General features: G+C 46.0%; 1 protein-coding gene across 3 annotated transcripts in view; it reads left to right on the forward strand.

Moving 5' to 3' along the window:
* The window catches only part of FASTKD1 (FAST kinase domains 1), a 677639-nt gene that overhangs the window by 495044 nt on the left and 164730 nt on the right, over nt 1-17865 (forward strand). For all 3 annotated transcript variants that reach the window (XM_069616163.1, XM_069616165.1, XM_069616164.1), the window contains one exon: nt 8971-9102. In XM_069616163.1, coding sequence (XP_069472264.1) covers nt 8971-9102 — 132 coding nt within the window. The remainder of the gene's footprint in view (nt 1-8970; nt 9103-17865) is intronic.

Consider the following 17865-nt stretch of genomic DNA (forward strand, 5'->3'; position numbering starts at 1 on the left):
ATCATCGGCCGGCGTGCATCAGCAGAAAGCGCATGCCGCCGTAGAGCGATCGACACCCATAACGTCGAAACCACAGCCCTCCGCTGACAAACGAGTCGCCGAGAGCTTGGCGAGGATCGTGGTAGTCGACACCCACAAGCGTACGCCGAAAGACTCGTCGAGCGCTACGCAAAGGTCGAAAGACACGCCGAAAAGACAGGGACGTTCTCCTTCAGTCTAAGGGATTCCCAGCACACCTGAAGGCTTTTCGGAGGGCGACGGGACACTTTCCTCGACGTTGTGGGAGAGGTCGAGCCGTTTTCAGCTACAAGACACCAATTTACCCCCGCTAGACCGCTCAGGGGTACCCCATGAAACCATGGAAAGACTCCATCTCTGCATGGAGAGGATGGAGAGGTTTATGAATACCCAGAACCCTCCCACTCCAAAGAGAATAAGAGAAGGGCCTCAGGAGGACCCCAGGGGCAAAATTCCAAGACTAGTCAATCCCCACCAGGACACAGCCTCAGACTTCCATAGTGTGTATGACCTCACTGGGGAAGAACATTATTTTGAGGAAGAGGATGATTTTATGGACGAGGAAGAGGGACGGAACCAGGAGGAAGGTCTGGAAGACAGCCCAGACTTGGTAGGAGAAGGCTTCGGAGAAAATCCAGAAGAAGGACCTTCTCACCCTTGGCAATCCCCATCAATATATTCCGACACTGATGTCCTGAACCTAAATCCTCCTGACAATTCACCTGTTAGAAACACGTCTCCCATTGACGATCAACCCACATTTAATGCCCTGTTGCGCAGAGCAGCAGCACACTTCGAACTGGACACTGGGGAGCTCTCCCCTGAATTAGACTTTGTAGAAAGGGTAATTAAGGAGAAACCCCCGGTCAGTCAGACAATTCCCCTCCTCGCTTCGGTGAAGAGAAGAATCATCCCTTCGCTGTCCACACCCGCACTAATCAGAGGGGTCAATCCTAGAATTGAAAAACTTTTCACTCCTTCACCCTCAGACCCGCTGTACATCAGGGGACATTCCATTCCGGATTCCCTGGTAGTAACCAACACAAGAAAGAGGGCAGGGGTACCACTTTCCACCAGTGAGGCACCACCTGACAAGGAGGGCAAGCGGTTATATGTCCTTGCAAAAAGATTTACATCCTCGGCCGCCTTTTCGGCAAGAATTGCCAACAACAATTCTTTGCTCGCTAGCTATGCGGACGCGCAGTGGGCCAAACTGCGCAAAGACGCCGAAGAAGCGCCGGAACCATTACGTACACGCCTGCTTTCAACTATTGGCGAAGGAACCCGGGTCAACCAGAGTATTGTAAAGAGCTCTCTGGATGCGGCAGAAACTGCGGGACGTTCCCTAGTTCAGGGAATAGTCCTAAAACGCCACGTATGGCTGCGCAACTCAGGGTTCAAACCGGAGACACAGGCGTCTTTAATAAATAAACCTGTTGAAGACTCAAACCTCTTCGGGAAAGCGGTGGATGAGGCTCTGGAGATGGCTAAAAAAGAGTTCGATACTATCAAAACTCTTGACCAAATCTCTAAGCCCTCTACCAGGCGCGGTTATGGCAACAAACGCTTTTGTTGTGGCCAACGCCAACAACAAAACCAGCAGCAACAGTACCCTGCCACCAATTTCCAGACCAATAGTGGCCAGTACAGCCAAAGAGGACAGCGCCGGGGCAAAGGAAGAGGGGGAGGGTCCACCCCCAGAGGTTCCCAAGCCCCTAACAACACCAAGTGACGCGAAGATTCGCGTCCCCTCCCATGCAACACCGGTCGGGGGCCGGATAACATCCTTTCTTCCAGCATGGGAGGGTATAACGTCAGACCGCTGGGTAGTTTCCACCGTAGCCCACGGATACTGCATCGAATTCAACAGTTCCCCAACATACAAACCCCCGAGGGGACGACGCATGTCACCGGAACATCTTGCCACCCTTCTACAAGAAGTACAACAACTGCTGGAAAAAGGAGCCATAGAGGTCGTGCCTCTATCTCAGGTAACGGAAGGTATTTATTCAGTGTACTTCCTTGTACCCAAAAAGGATCTAACCATGCGCCCTGTATTAGATCTGCGCCCAGCGAGCAAGTTCATCAAACCCCAAAAGTTTCGTATGGTAACCTTACAGGAAGTGATCCCACTGCTATCACAGGGAGATTACATGACAACATTGGACATGAAAGATGCATACTTTCATATTTTAATGTTGCCAGCGCACAGAAAATACCTCTGGTTCATGATAGAGGGCAAACACTACCAGTTCAGAGTGCTACCCTTCGGCATAGCATCAGCACCGAGGGTATTCACGAAGGTACTGGCAGTGGCAGCGGCCCACCTACGCAGGTTGTCCATCCCAGTTTACCCTTACCTCGACGACTGGCTCATAACAGGGGATTCTTACGAAACATGCTTCTCCAATACCCAAAAGACTGTAGACCTTTTGTTCCAGTTGGGCTTCTCCATCAACGAAAAGAAGTCCAGCCTAGACCCCAGCCAAATCAAACAATTCCTAGGGGCTCTAATTCAAACAAAGGACGGCCTCGTCTTCCCCTCCAAAGAGAGGGTCCAAAACATGTTGTTTCAGATCCCTCAATATGTGACCGGTCGAGAGGTGATGGTACGCAAAGCAATGCGCTTGCTAGGCATGATGGCGTCGTGTATTTATTTGGTACCTCACGCGCGCCTGCGCATGCGCCCAATGCAAGAGTGGCTCAACAGCCAGTGGTGTCAGGCCAGCGGACTATGGGACGACCTAGTGGTGGTCTCGCAGGCCTTAGTTCTCTCGCTACGGTGGTGGACAAAGGAAAACCTGGAAAAAGGGAAACCCTTTGCCACACCCGCGGCGGAAGCCACTCTAACCACAGACGCATCCCTCACAGGATGGGGGGCTCACCTATCCCATCAGACTGCTCACGGAGAGTGGACTCCGAACGTAGCATCCAAATACATCAATCTTCTGGAGCTGCTAGCGGTGTTCAAGGCGCTAAAAGCCTTCAAGGAACACCTACAAGGCAGGACAGTGATGGTCCTTACAGACAGCACCACAGCCATGTATTACATCAACAAGCAGGGGGGAACCCACTCTCCAGGACTGTCCAAACTGGCCCAAAACATATGGAAGTGGGCTCTCAAACAGAATATGTTCCTTCTGTCACAACATGTACCAGGGGAACTCAATCTGCTGGCAGACAAACTCAGCAGAGATTTCCCCCTGCCCGAAGAGTACGAATGGCGACTGCACGAAGACATCTGGGGGTTCTGGGGGTTCCCAGAAATAGACATGTTCGCAACCCTGGAGAACTCACAATGCCAAAGTTACGCCTCCAGGTACCCCCAGAACCAATCCAAGGGGAACGGTCTGTCGATTCAATGGTCAGGGAGATTTGTTTACGCTTTTCCCCCCGACTCCCCTTCTCAACAAAGTAGTGCACAAGATGCACCAGGAACAAGTAACCATGATACTGGTGGCCCCAATGTGGGCCCGACAGCCATGGTTCGCTCACTTGATGGAGATGTCTCTATCTCCCCCAGTGAAACTCCCCTGCCCGTACAACATGCTGTCACAAGACAGGGGCAGGACTCTGCATCCATGCCCCCAGAACATGAACTTAGCAGCCTGGCTCCTGAGATCATAGAATTTGGACATCTGCAGCTCCCACAGAGATGCATGGACATCCTCAGGGAAGCCAGAAAACCTAACACTCGCCACTGCTATTCTAGCAAATGGAAGAGATTTGTCATTTGGTGCAGAGGAAAGAGCATCAACCCAATTGACTGCTCTCCCACACATATTATTCTATACCTGACCCATTTATTGGATTCAGGTCTAGTGTTCAATTCCATTAAAGTCCACCTAGCGGCACTTTCTGCATACACCACTTCCCAACTCAAAGTGTTGTGGTGGAAGATCCCTGTTATAAAGGCCTTCATGGAGGGAGTAAAGAGAATACACCCCCCAATAGCTGACCCAGCTCCCAGATGGGACCTTAACGTGGTACTTACCAAACTCATGGGCTCACCATTTGAACCCATGCACAAAGCATCTCTTAAAGACCTCACTCTTAAGACTGCTTTTCTAATAGCTATCACCTCCATCAGGAGAGTAAGTGAACTACAGGCTCTTTCTGTTCTAGACCCCTTTGTTACAGTTCACAAAGATAAAGTGGTTCTACGCACTCACCCAAGGTTTGCTCCGAAATTCATCTCAAAATTCCACGTAAACCAGTCTATAGAACTACCAGCGTTCTTTCAAAATCCTTCCAACTTGGGAGAAAGGACTCTGCACACACTAGACGTCCGCAGAGCGGTCATGTTCTACATGGAAAGAACCAGACCACTGAGGAAGACTAATCAGTTCTTCGTCTCTGTGGCAGCAGGAAGAGAAGGGGTTGCAGTTTCAAAGTCCACTATTTCTAGATGGATTGTTCAATGCATCACTCTCTGCTATACTCTTGCTAAGAGAGAACTGCCCTTTAGGCCAAGAGCACATTCTACTCGAGGCACGGGGGCGTCCATAGCATTCATTGCAAATGTTCCCCTTGAGTCCATCTGCAAAGCGGCTACCTGGAGTTCTGTGCACACCTTTACAAAACACTACTGTCTAGATGCACACTCTAGATCTGACTCCCAGGTGGGACAGGCAGTATTAAGACATCTTTTCTCTACTGTTCCTTCTCATAACCCACCGCCAACTCCGGGTACTGCTCGCTAGTCTATGCACAGCATGTGATTTTAAGCAGATTAACAAACATCAGAAGACAATGCATTACTTACCGTAAAAGCATTTCTGATGGTTGTATCTGCTTAGATTCACATGCGCCCACCCTTCCTCCCCGCTTGGATGGAAGGAACATAGACATCCTTTTCTATATTTCTCTCTTTTCTGTACTCACTCACGTCTAGAAGGCTCCCTCAGGGCAGAAAAATACAAACAGAGGGACCTCGACGCGTGAGGGATTGTGGGTACAACACACGTCACTATAGGGATAGTGTTACAGACACGCCTTGTCGACGTCCCCTTTTCGACTACGAAAAACAAAATGCAATACTCCGCAGTGACCACTGGATGTCGGACCTATGCACAGCATGTGAATCTAAGCAGATACAACCATCAGAAATGCTTTTACGGTAAGTAATGCATTGTCATACTTAATTTAAAAAAATGGTTGAAAGACAGCAGCCATGCGTCCCGATAGCCCTCATTTATAGATCCTAGGATAAGTGGCTTAGTATCCTTCAGGCGCTATTGGTCATAGCCAGGCAGTTCCAAGGTAACACACCACTAAATCTAGTCCTGTGCTGCCAAGATCTGACCAAAAAGGAGGCAAGACAAAAAGTGACCATCGTACAAGTGCCCCCCTTCGCCCAAACCATTCCCTCACGACTTCCAACATTCCAGCTTCCTTCAGGAGAGGCTTTAGTCATGCGTTCGCTAGATGGGAATAAGGGGGTGTGGCAGCTCAAGAGGAGTCGGGCACTTGGAAGACATGATTCAATTTCTTTTATTGAAAATTATAAGTAGAAGGGCTAACTTGTCCTATTACTAAACGGAGTACCTTAACAACCTAAAGAAACTAAAGGTGCTTGTCAATCGTTATAAAGTTCAAAAGAAAATATGTTGTCCGTCCAAACTATCCTTTCTGGCCCTGCTGCTAATGTTAACTAACTTCAAAAGGTATCCGAACCGTATAGATGCACATCTTGGTGGTCTAATGACATTAAGTTATAGGTATATATAAATGGTTAAGAAAAACCTGGGTGCAAAGGAGGTAACGCAACCCTGACACAGAGTTGGAAAAACAATAGCAAAACAGGTGATGTCCGAAAGATATCGAATACTCCTGTCCCCTGCACACCTTTTTGCTGAATATCAGCCAATCTTTTGTCAAAAATGTGTAAACAATTTATAAAGAAAAGGTAATCCTTGTAACATTCTAAGTAATACAATTTTTTAAAGGTCAGTAATGACACTAGTCAATGATAGGTTCTTTGTCCAAGTCTTCTTTTAAATTAATAAATTAGCAGCACAACATAATTTGGGATGAAAACTCCCTTCATCAGGTGCAGTTCAAAAGGACTACAATGTAATAAATATAATAAGCAGACTGTCAATTGAAAATAACTCAAGTCAGTGCATTGTATATACAAAATACAAATATATGGTAATAAGTTTGATTTATAGCATTGGATGTTATTTACAACAGTATTAGAATCCCAAGTAAGTATTCGCAATAATAAATGTTATTGCTGACTCGTGGTGGGTCCAATTACATTGGCGTATAGGCCATGAGAGATTTATCAAAGGTCGAGTGTATTCTCTATGTGACTCATTAAGAAAACAGTGATGTGGACATGCAAGAGTAATATGTATCCAAGAGGGATCAAGAAACTATAGCGAACACCCTGTGAACATGTGTCAAGAATAAAGATTGCCCACGCTTACAGCTCAGGAAGCCTTCATTCTATTAAAGACAGTCTTTAATAGAATAGGGAGTGTCTTATATCTTTCGGACAACATCTGTTTAACTAACTTAAATAGACATGGGGAATGATTTGCATTTGCCTGGTTTCTTCTCCAGTTCATTCAATATTGCATTTAATTGTACGCCCTGTTGGTAGAACAGTAAACCTCCAACTCTTGTAGCTCCTCAAGAAGACTTTTCTTTTTTGTGCTTTCAGTGGTCTCCTTTTTTATAATGTCCTTTAAGATAACCTTTCTTAAATACTCAGATGACTGTTTGTAGTTTCTTCCCAGGCCTTCCCTACGGGATTACTTGATCAGGATTTTCATATGCCCCTCTCTAAGCTTCTAGTATCATCATTCTTATGTCTCTGATCGTACTGGTTATATCCCTGCTGTATTGATTAATCACCTCTCTTGTAGGCTTTTTGCCTCTGACTTCAGTATCTGGTTGCTTATTGGTCATAAAATACTTTTGTGAACTCAGCCCATCTCTTCTAGGCTTTTCACTCCTTACTTGTCTTCGTTGTGCACTTGAGAACTCGTCCTTTGTACTGGGACGAGGTGGCAGCTTCATAGAATAAGTCTTCTCCCCCCCATGTCACTCGTTATTTGTATCCAAATCCCATCACATAACTTTAGCCCAGATTTCTTGTTTGTGTGACTGGGACAAGTTTTCTCAGCGTGATGTCTCATGGGCCTGCCGCTTCTCCCGGTCCCCCAGATACCTCTTGCTTGGTAGGGATCAGTGGTTGGGCTAAGGACTGTTCTTGCTCTGCCTTCATGTTCTCGGCCCTGTGTCGGACTCCTGCTCTGCACTGGTGCTGCTGGTTGGAAGCGAGCCTTGCTTCTTTCACGGGTGGTATCAGTGTTGTTCTTGGGTCGTTCTGCCCACCATGTCCAGCTCGTGGTCACGCCGCCACTGGGTTGCTTGCTTCTCTCTCGGTCGACCCGAGACTCTTCCTGCACCAACACACGCTGGTTCCCTGGCATCTCCTCCTGGTCCGCTGTCTGTCTCAACAAGTCGTGTGCTCCGGCAATAGCTTGTGCTCCACCTCCTGCCAGCGTAATGATGTCAGGGTGATTCACCTGCGTATCGGGTTCCTTTCCCTTCCTCCTCAGCACAGTTCAATATGTGCCTTACATTAAAGAGACATCTTCCTTTTCTCGTGCCATTTGGTTTATTCTTGCATTGCCTTCAGCCCAAGACGAGGATACCACATCTTAAGCTTATCAGGTTGTCCTATGTATGTAATTAAATTTGTTGGTGTAAGGAGTTCCTCACAGGAACGGGAGTCCTTGTCCCCAAAGGGGAGTCTCTCCCGGTGAGGTGCCACTTGCCTCGATCACTGGGGAGGGTTTTGCGGAGTGAGCTCACCTCCCTAGCGTCGCAAGAGAGGACTCACCTTTGGGGAGAAGGGGCTACTACCGGCGATTCGTAACAGGGGAAAAGGTAATGGTTTGCAGCCCCTCTCATCGCAGTTACAGACACATTCCCACACAAACTGATCTTCCCATTTCCCAGACACAGATGTTTCAAGTTCAGACCACTGTATTTGCCAAACCGACTTTCTATGGGAAAAATATTACTCCACACCTACCTTTTTAAAATGTTTTCCTTATCATTAATTACAACACTGTAGGTTTAGAGCCCATCCAGTTTTGATGACATACTCGAAAAAATATGCTTTCAAAACTGACTTTTAGCCACAGTTTATTTAAAGTGATTTGGTGTTTAACTCTGACACGAATTTTAAGAACAGTGATTGTTGTGTCATAAGAGACTGGAAGATGTGGTCAGATTGCTTAAGCCCACACATGTTGCAATTTGAGTGCTACGCTCATTGCAGTTGGTGGTGAGTGGCAACCATGAGTGTAACCTAGATCAGATGGAAGAATGGAAGCATGACACGCGCAATTACATAACGTGATGTGCAAGATGGTTAGGGTTCATCATGTGCTAGACGAAAGAGAGGTTGACATTAAAAGTAACAGACATGTTAAGAACTTGATGCTTATATGCAGGCGATGAGCCCAAAAAGTGGGGTAAGAGGCGGTAGTGGAGGGTCAGCCGAAAAGCTAGCAATGTGGTTCCAAAGGCCCAACCAACCACCTTAGATTTCAGGCACTGATTGATGAATATCGCAGAGTTACACTAACTACAATGGCAGTTGGTTTTACATTTTTTGGGAAAATAAACAGTCAGTGTGAACCTAAGTTTGCAACTTGCATCCTGCAGCAATTTGGGGGAAAAAAAGTGGGAGCACTTGATATGTTTTTCCTGAGATCTCTTCCAGATGTGCGAGTGGCTTTGTCAACATCATTCAGTCACGAAATATGTTTTGTGCCCCAGCTTAGTTAAATGCAGTTGAAAAAAATTAAGCCTTTCTGGTCCTTTTCTCAGAATCATGTGTCTGCTACCCAAAGTAATTTTAGGGAGCACTTTATTAATTTCGGCTGCCCATTTGACCTGGTCATAAAACCATTGTATCCCATTTAGCCATGCCTGCCAGCTTGAACATGAAGATCCGCCTGCGCTTGATGGAGTTGAACAGAGCGATCTGCTTGGAGTGTCCAGAATTTCAGATTCCCTGGTTCCACGATCGATTCTGCCAGCAACAGCTCCATCAAGGTTAGCAAAGTAATGATGTGGTTTCACGAGGAGTGGGCAAAACGTCATGGTGTTTTGGATTGCTGCGAAGCAAAGTGGGCTGGGTCTATTAAGGAATGCAATCTTCTCTGACTGAATTATTTATTTTTCATTTATTTAGGGTATTGTGTAGTAAAGGTTTTCAAGCTTTAACCAACACCTGCCTCGTACTGTAACTTCAAATTTCAGCCCATTTAATGTTACTGTTCTTTGACTGCCTGAATTGTCTGTGCATCCCCAATGCTATGTAAATGTCCCTGTATGCATAGGTACATCGGCACGTAAATCCTGACCGTAATAAACTGCTTTGTGTTAGGAAAGTTTTCCTCCATGTTCTATGGACCCACAAACTTTTTCCTTTTGCTTTTGTACTTTGTCCTGACTTTTTGCAGTGAACTCCACTGGTTTTTTGCTCATATGTTATGAAGGTACGGACTAGTCCTTCAGACTTTCAGTACTATGTTTCCTTAGTCTTGTGACTTTGGTGCCTGATTAGGTAACTTTGTGCATCTTAATACAGCATTGTTGACATGCTTAATACTAGGAGAAGAAATAAGTTAATCTCCAAATAGGGCAGTCACAACGAGAATATAAGCAAACGGTAAAAAAAGGCCCATATGAGTTTGTGCTGCCGTTCCTGCCCATCTCCCACAAAGAGATCTCCACTCTTATAATCCCCACAGTGTGTCAATTAGGAATTGTTTAACAAGCTGTGAGGGGTCAGTAATGCGAGGCAGACAACTGCTTGTGATTTTCTCAACATTTAACATTTTATTAAAACCAAAAAGTGTAACGGAAACCTAACTAAGCCTACTTTAACAAGGAGTTCCCAATCTAGTCTAGGTTCTAAGGGAAATTCTCCTAGCATACACAAAACTGGCCCCCACTCTAAAAAACTAAACATACAAAGCAAATAATAACAACTAAATGATAATCAAACAACCAATGACTTGGATAACCTTCATCTGTTCGGGTAGATCCCTTTCCCAGGATTGTCCCAAAGTCACTCTCCCCAAGTGTTCATAAAGAAAACAGTCTTAAATCAGTTCTTGAAAATTTCCAAACGAAAAAAAAGTTCACCCAAATGAAAATCCACTGCTTCATTATCCACTTGTTGAAAAGTTCTCTTTTCAATTCCAATAAAGAAACCACACCAATGGTAATCTTGGATATCCTCTTTCCAGTATGGGGTATATGTAGTTCAAAGGACAACAGTTTCACCACTGTCCAAATATTTGTAGCCTCTGCAGCGTCTTCACTATAATTTGTCAGGATGCTTCTTCTTAGGGTGTTTCTCTCCTCTCACCAACCCCCCTTTTGCTACTTTGACTGTGGAAGCAGACTCCTTTGCTTCAGTGTTCTAATGCTTCAACAACCTTCAACACAATGTTTTCTGACAATATTATGGACAACCACAGTTCTGTTGGCTCTGCTGCAACTTCAGACTTAATGATTGTTAGGCAACTTAAAGACAAGACTCTCTGACCTCGGCTGGTAGGGGAGGCAGTGTTCCTTCCTATGCCACAAGGAAGGGGCAGCCTCTTTGCCTCTTCTGTCTTACTGCTAACACACGTAATCTGCCTTTGCCTTCAGACTGATTCTCTCTCTGCTTCAACAAGCACCCAGCTCCCTTCCCCAGCTTCATGCATACCTTCTTGGTTCCAGTAGGTACCCCTAAACTGTATTGCCACTCTTCCAGCTTTGGATAACCTTGGCACCCTTGTATCAGAGGACATTGGAGTTACAGCAACTTTAATAACTTCAAACGACAGGTGGTTAGATTTTAATAGTGCTGGTTTCAATGTAGAACGGATTTGTCTACTGGCTTGGGTAATGCTTGCTCTTCTTTGTACTTCAGCAACTTCTACTGTTTTAAAATACTTCTTCTGGATGTTATAAGCTTCACAGGAGAAACAGATTTATATATACGCGACCACTCTTTGATAACGATTTGTAGCTTCAAAGCAACGTAAGGACTTGCATTCCCCTTCAAATCAGATTTGTCTATACACGATTTCTCCTTGATGTTATAATACTTGAAACAATTAGTAAACTTCAGTTTTAACCTTCTGGGTGATTTTAGCAGCGTTCATTCTCTCAATTGGAGAGACGCGACCACTCTAAGTCAATTAGTCGACAATGAGCAAAAGGAAAGCTTTTCTTCTACGCGAGCATGTTGACAGATATTAAATGAGTATGTGATACATTTCCTTTGTTGATAGAATGTCTTAGAGCGAGTACAAGTTGTTTGTTGCTATATCTTATACACAAGTTGTATTTGAGCTGGTTACAGTTACCGGCAAGGTGTTTTCAGTTATTCAGAGTACAGGGCTTCACTCACCGGCTCCAGAAATAGTACGGTTGCTGGCAGCTTCCACTTTCCGACTATTCTATCTACTACCACTGCTTCATGAAATCTGGGGACCCACACCCCTCTGCAGCCTGGCGTTTCCTGTCCGGCCTCGACCACATGGAGTCTCCTTCGCTCATCTGTCCCTCGGCTTGCTTCTGCACACGGGCCTCAGGGTGTAGCACAACATCAGCTCTGAATCACAGCAATTAGGCACACCTGAGGAAACTTTTAACTTTGTCACGTTTCTCTCAGGGATTGTGTACACAGGACCAACTCACAACCTATAGGGGAAATCTGCTCTTTTCTCGCCCCGGGTGTCCCTTAAGTGATCACACTTCCTCATGAACTGCCAGCTTCATGCTCTTCTCCTTCTGTTACTACTGTCAACCTGGCAGCTCCTGCTCCTTCTCTCTGCTCCTTCTTGCTGCATCCTTTTATGACTCTCGTGGGGCAATTAAGTTCAGGTGCAGGCCCTTAGTGTTAATTGCCTGACCAGGGCAAATGCTGTTAGGCCTACTTGCCTGTTCTTTCCTTCTGCATGCTTCCTCAGCCCTCTTTGTCAGAGTCCCTGTGGGATTCTGGGACATGTAGTTCTTTTCACCGAAATTTTGTTTTTCCACTCCTTTTACACATTTAAGGGTGGTTTTAATTCCCTTAATATTTTTAGAAGAGGGATTATGAGGTTTCATTTTATTAGAGACAGATGATATAAAAAAGGTCCCATTTACGTCACGCCTTTTGGTAGATCTTTGGCATTGAGGAAGATGTTTACTTTTAGGGATACAAAAAAACCTGTTGTTTTGATATATGTTGCAGGGTTGCAAACCTTGGAATTTATCATTTCAGTCTTACTAAGAGGTAGTGTAACGCCCACCTGGTTCCCACGGGGGCGCTGATCTAGTCTGGATTACTGCGGCCTCTTCTAGCGTGGTGCGCAGGACCCGGAACACCGATTGGACAGGACCTCCAAATCGTGCTTCCTTGGCCCGTAGGAATATCCTTCTGCAGATGAGAAAGGGGATTAACAGTCTGCAGAATGGTGTGCTAGCTCCCCCCTTGCCCCCTCCGTTCCTCTCTATTCCTCCAAACCCGGTTTAAGCTCACCTTATGGTTTGGAAGGTTGAACTCTCCATCCTGCTTCTGGTGCAGGGGCGCGCTTTCGTCCAGTTACTTCACTGGTTTTCAGAATGGCGCTGGCAAAATCCACTTGACTTTCCTGAGTGATGCGCCGTAAGTATGAAAGTTCAAAGTTCAAGTGAGGCCCCCTTTATGCAGTCTTTCTCACCTGTGATCTGTCCTTTACTTCAGGTGCAGAATGAAGGCGATGCGTCGAGGGGTAACCTGCCGAGGTGAGTAGTAATGAGGGCGATCCCTCTAGATGTCCTTATCATTCCTCTGAAATGTCTCTAGTCCTTTCCCCATAGGGGCCGGGGTACGGTACCTGTCAACGGGGCGGCGCCGACCCGAAATGTGGAAGAAAAGCCGGTAAGTATTATGGCTGTTAATCTGGCTTTCCTTCTGTGTGTCCTTCTGCTCACCTTTTGTTTCTTCCTCTCTCCCCTAGGTGCAGAGATGTGGCGTCCGATGCTGACAGCCGCGATGGAGCCAGGAGATGTCTCGAGGACAGGACAGGTGAGTGAAGCGTGGCGCTGCAGCGAGCAACGCGATGCTTTTAAATTGAAGTCTTCCTTCAGGGATGCTGGCGAGAAGATTCCGGATGCAGGTAAGAAGCTTGAAATAATCCTTGGTTTTCACCTTTCTCTTCTCTTCCTTCCTTGCAGGTCTTCCAGGTTCAAGACGGGCGTGGCTGTAGTCCAGGAGCAGGAGCAGACACGGTGAGCGTTAAGCTGCAGGAAGCAGAACAATGCGAAGCATGAGCTGCTGTCTGGGCGTGGCTTAAATAGCCTCCAAAGAAGTCCCAGGTATGTATCCTTCCCCAACTAGGTATGTATCCTTCCCTGGCCAAGCCCGACTGAAAAAATAGTCCCTATGAAAAAATAGTCCCTTTCAGGTCTCAGGGAGGCCTGAAGCGTGCAGCATGGTCTGCATCAGGTAAGTGCACAAAACACCTCCCTTTATGAGCCTGGCGCCTATGGCGCCAGGACTGATGTCCAAAGAGTCCCTATAAGGGGCCGCTGGGCTTTTACCCGAGGGCAAGATGCCTGCTTCCGGGGGTGCTGGGCCTGGCCTGATGCTCCGGGGGTAGGCATCATGACAGGTAGCGATATATTAAAATGACAAAGTCCGATCCTCCTCTGAGATGGTGGTAAGAGTATCCCTGAGGAGAAATACTGTACCTTTATCCCATAGAATCTCCTCACTACCCTGGGCCCTGTCTCCATCCAGGTGATCCACCCGCAGTACACCACCTCCAGGATTGGGATCAGGAAATATCTGCCCTCTCCTGGCCACCTGGGAGGAGACTTTAGGCAAGGTTTCTGTGAGGAATCTGCAGAATTCCCCACAAAGCGCAGAGCTCTGAGCCTGGTGGGGCAAGTGTATATATTTTTTTTCTTTAAAATTTGATTTATGCTTTTAACACTTATATAAACAATGAATCAAAATACAATAGTTCTAATGTAAAGTATAACACTTATATGAATACATCATAACAGTCCAATCTATAAAGGAAAATAACTTAAGAGAAGGTGAGTAATAGAGTAGAGAAAATGCAGATAGAGAAAGAAAAAGAGAGAAGAAAAAAGAAATAAAAACTCTATTGTGATTGAAAACTACTAAGCATTAAGGTCATTAAACGTCCCCAGATCATCTCATACTTTTGATGCTGATCTTAAGCGTTGAAGGACACTTTCTCCCTCCTAGACAAGAGAGACAAACTCTGTAGCCATTCATCAGCACGGGCAGTATCACACTTCTGGAATTTCAAAATATATCTCTTAGCAGGAAGGAGGGCTCTGTATGCCCAGAACAGTTTACCACTAGTCAATTCAAGATCTGAAGGGAATAAGCCCAACACACCAACAAGTGTGTCCCTTGGTAGAGATAGACCAAAGACCAGGTCTATTCTCTGGAAAACACCATGCCAGAATAGCTGAATCTTCCTACACAACCACAACATATGGAATGTGGTGCCCACATCACTCTTACAGTTCCAGCAAACATCCTCATTGCACAACTTGCATGACCACATCTTCCAAGGAGACCAAATGCAGGTAGTATTTAATCCTCTGATGCGTATACTGTAGTTCTAAATTGACTTTGGATTTAATCGGACCCGCACATATTCGGTTCCACTCAATATCCGACAACAAACAACCCAAGTCTGAATCCCAATTTCCTCTACCGCATTGCGATGTTAACTTAAACATGGAAGGAGTAGTACATTTGTATAAAGTGGATGCAGAGAGAGACATGGTTCTAGAGAGGAGTAAGATCGCAGGTGGAGCGTGCATTGCAGTATTAATTTAATTGCTAAAAAATATCAGCAAAGAGGTCCCACAATACATTGTAACAGTGAATTTTCACAGCTTTCAAGTTATATTTTAAGCCTAACAATTCAAAGTTAACCATGCTCTGCCCATTATGGATCTGTTCCATTCTCCAGATACCTGCTTTTTGCCATAAAATCCACGATAAAACAGTTACCCTGTTCCACAGATGGATTTTTTATAAACTAGAGTCTGCACACAGATACTTCTCATCTCGAATTTAATAACATCTCCGCCAATCTTGCACATGTTTTTTGAAAGGTGGAGTCGTACTAACCGACAGCCACTTACCCGCAAACAGAATAACATCTAGGGGTGTAGTCAAGACAGCCTCCCTCTCAATCTTTACCCAGCCTGCACAGTTAATTCGGTCAGATGCAATCCAGTGATGCAATGTACTTAACTTAATTGCGTTGTGATAGCGTTTTATGTCGGGATAACCAAACCCACTTAGATGCACTGGTCTCTGAAGGACATCCTTCAAGACCCGTGCAGGGCCTCCCTCCTCCCACACATTTCTATTCAAGGACTTTTCAATACTCAAGAGAAGCTAATTTGAAAGCGCCAGATGGAGCATTCTAACAATGGATAATAATTTTGGCAGCAAAGTCATCTTCACTACGTTAACCGCAGTCCTTAGATTCCAGTTTGCCTTGCCCTGAGAAAGAAGGAGTTAAATTGAAAGAAGGAACCAAAGCCCGGAGGACGTGCTTTTCATTCAAAAAGACTTTGTGCTCTGTCTGCGACCTGCAGCCTGGTATAATCTTGCCGGGAAAGACTGTTATTTGCACACAGTGAGAGTTGCGTGTGTCGTGTGGGGGTAGGAGGGAGAGTCGGACTTTGACAGCTCCCTGAGCCATCAAGCGTTCCCCCCCCCTTTTAGAACTGTGATTCCTACTGTATTCTGCTTCTGTGAGGCGCGTATTCAACGTGTCTCAATGATTTATTTCTACCGGGGCCCGTGCTTCCATCCTACGCCTACACTCTACACCCTGTGACTGTTTTCTTTTGTAACTGCTTTCTCTCGGCGAGGCACAGTGTTGCTTAAACCAAGCAAACCGCTCCTGGAGCCATCGGCTGTGAGGCTGCCTCCCCACTCCCTCCATTCTTCGCTTCTCCTGTTTTTTTTTTTAACTAATGCTAATGCTAGTGTTTTGAGGTCCTTGCGACCCAGAAACTGTATGATCTGGTGGACTTTTAAGTCTTTTAATTTTTTCTTTTAAGCATTTGTATTTGCTTACATGTTATTTGTTACATGTCTATTTGAGCAAAACTTTTGTTGTAGCAGTAGGGGTCTGTAAGTCTTTTATCTCTCCACCGGTGTGGGAAAAGTGGGCTGCAAGGTTTTTCTCCCTATTTAAAATAAATTATTTTTCATTATCTCAGTAATATTCCCTCTCAGTCTGAGCTTGCTGGCCCTCCTTCTACCACTCCCCCCACCCTCCTTCTCGTCCTTTCCTATTTTCTCCCCTGATGAGGTCACTAGACAAGTCTGATCTATGAAGGCTTCATCAAAACAGGTTCATCCCTGGTCCTCTAAAACCATCAAGGATCACATTGACACCCTTGCTCCGGCCCTTGCCAATTTTTGCAATCACTCCTTTGCCTCGGGATCCTTCCCCTCTGCTCTGAAGCACTCCCTTGTCCATCTTCTTCTCAAGAAACCTACAGCTGATCCCTTTTGTCGGGCAAATTATCTCCCTATTTCCATTACTCCCTTTCTGGGTAAACACCTGGAAAAGCTGGCCATCTCTCAGCTTAACCTTCATTCAGATTCTGTTGGCTGTCTCCATGATCATCAGTCTGGCTTCAGAGCTGCCAGAAGTACGGAAACTGCTCTCCTGAACATCTGTGAAGATCTGCTCTCCAACCTTGACTCTAACGTTCCTTCTGTCCTCATCCTACTCGATCTTTCTTCTGCCTTCGACACGGTCAACCATACCATCCTGCTCAACCGTCTCTGTGATAACCTGGGTATCACTGATCAGGCTCTGGCCTGGCTGACCTCTTTCCTCTCTGATCGACCCTCCCAGGTCCAACTTGGGTCCTTCCTATCATCTATCTTCCTCTCTACCTGTGGTGTTCCCCAGGGGTCTAACCTCTCGCCCTGGCTTTTCAACCAATACCTGGCAACTCTCGCCCACTGCATTGCCATTTTCTGCTCAAACTTCCAGTGCTACGCTGATGATACTCAACTCATTTTCAGGCTTTCCTCGGCCACCTCCTCTCCTGCTCTCATCTCTGATTGCCTAACTGCCATTCAAGATTGGTGTGCCGCCAATGATCTTTGTCTGAATGATCCTCCTTATCGGCACACCTTTACCATCCTGTCCCCTCACTCTCTGGCCGGCCTGCCTTGGCCCACCTCCTACCCCACCTGCGAGGCTAAGAACCTCAGGGTCATTTTTGCCTCCACACTTTCCTTCTCCGCCCACATCTCTGAGGTCTCTAAAAAGTCAAATTTCCTACTACACCTCCTCAGAGGTACTCTGCCTTTCCTCTCCTTCCCTCAGAAGCTCACTGCCTCCCAAGCTCTGGTTCTCTCTAGGCTGGACTATTGTAACATCCTCTTTCTAAATCTACCTGCCTCTACTCTCTGCCCTCTGCAACTAATCCAGAAAAGGACTGCGAGATTTGTCCTTCGCCTCAAGCCCTGGGATTGTACCTCTCCAGTTCTGAAATCTCTCCTCTGGCTCCCAGTGGACGCTAGGATTAAATTCAAAACCCTTTGCATTGTCCATAAGGCGTTCGGGGACATGAGTCCAAAATACCTTCAGCTATCCCTCCGCAAATACCTTCTCTCTCGAGCTCTTCGCTCCTCTACTTCTAACCCCCTCAAGGTCAGTCGTTTTTCAAAGAAACGACCTGGGAGTAGATATCTGTCTTCGGCTGGGGCCTCCTTCTGGAACAGCCTCCCTGCCACTCTAAAACTTGAAGAGAACC

The sequence above is a fragment of the Ambystoma mexicanum genome, chromosome 9 (genome assembly GCF_040938575.1).
Source record: "Ambystoma mexicanum isolate Mex_15411 chromosome 9, UKY_AmexF1_1, whole genome shotgun sequence".
Lineage (NCBI taxonomy): Eukaryota > Metazoa > Chordata > Amphibia > Caudata > Ambystomatidae > Ambystoma > Ambystoma mexicanum.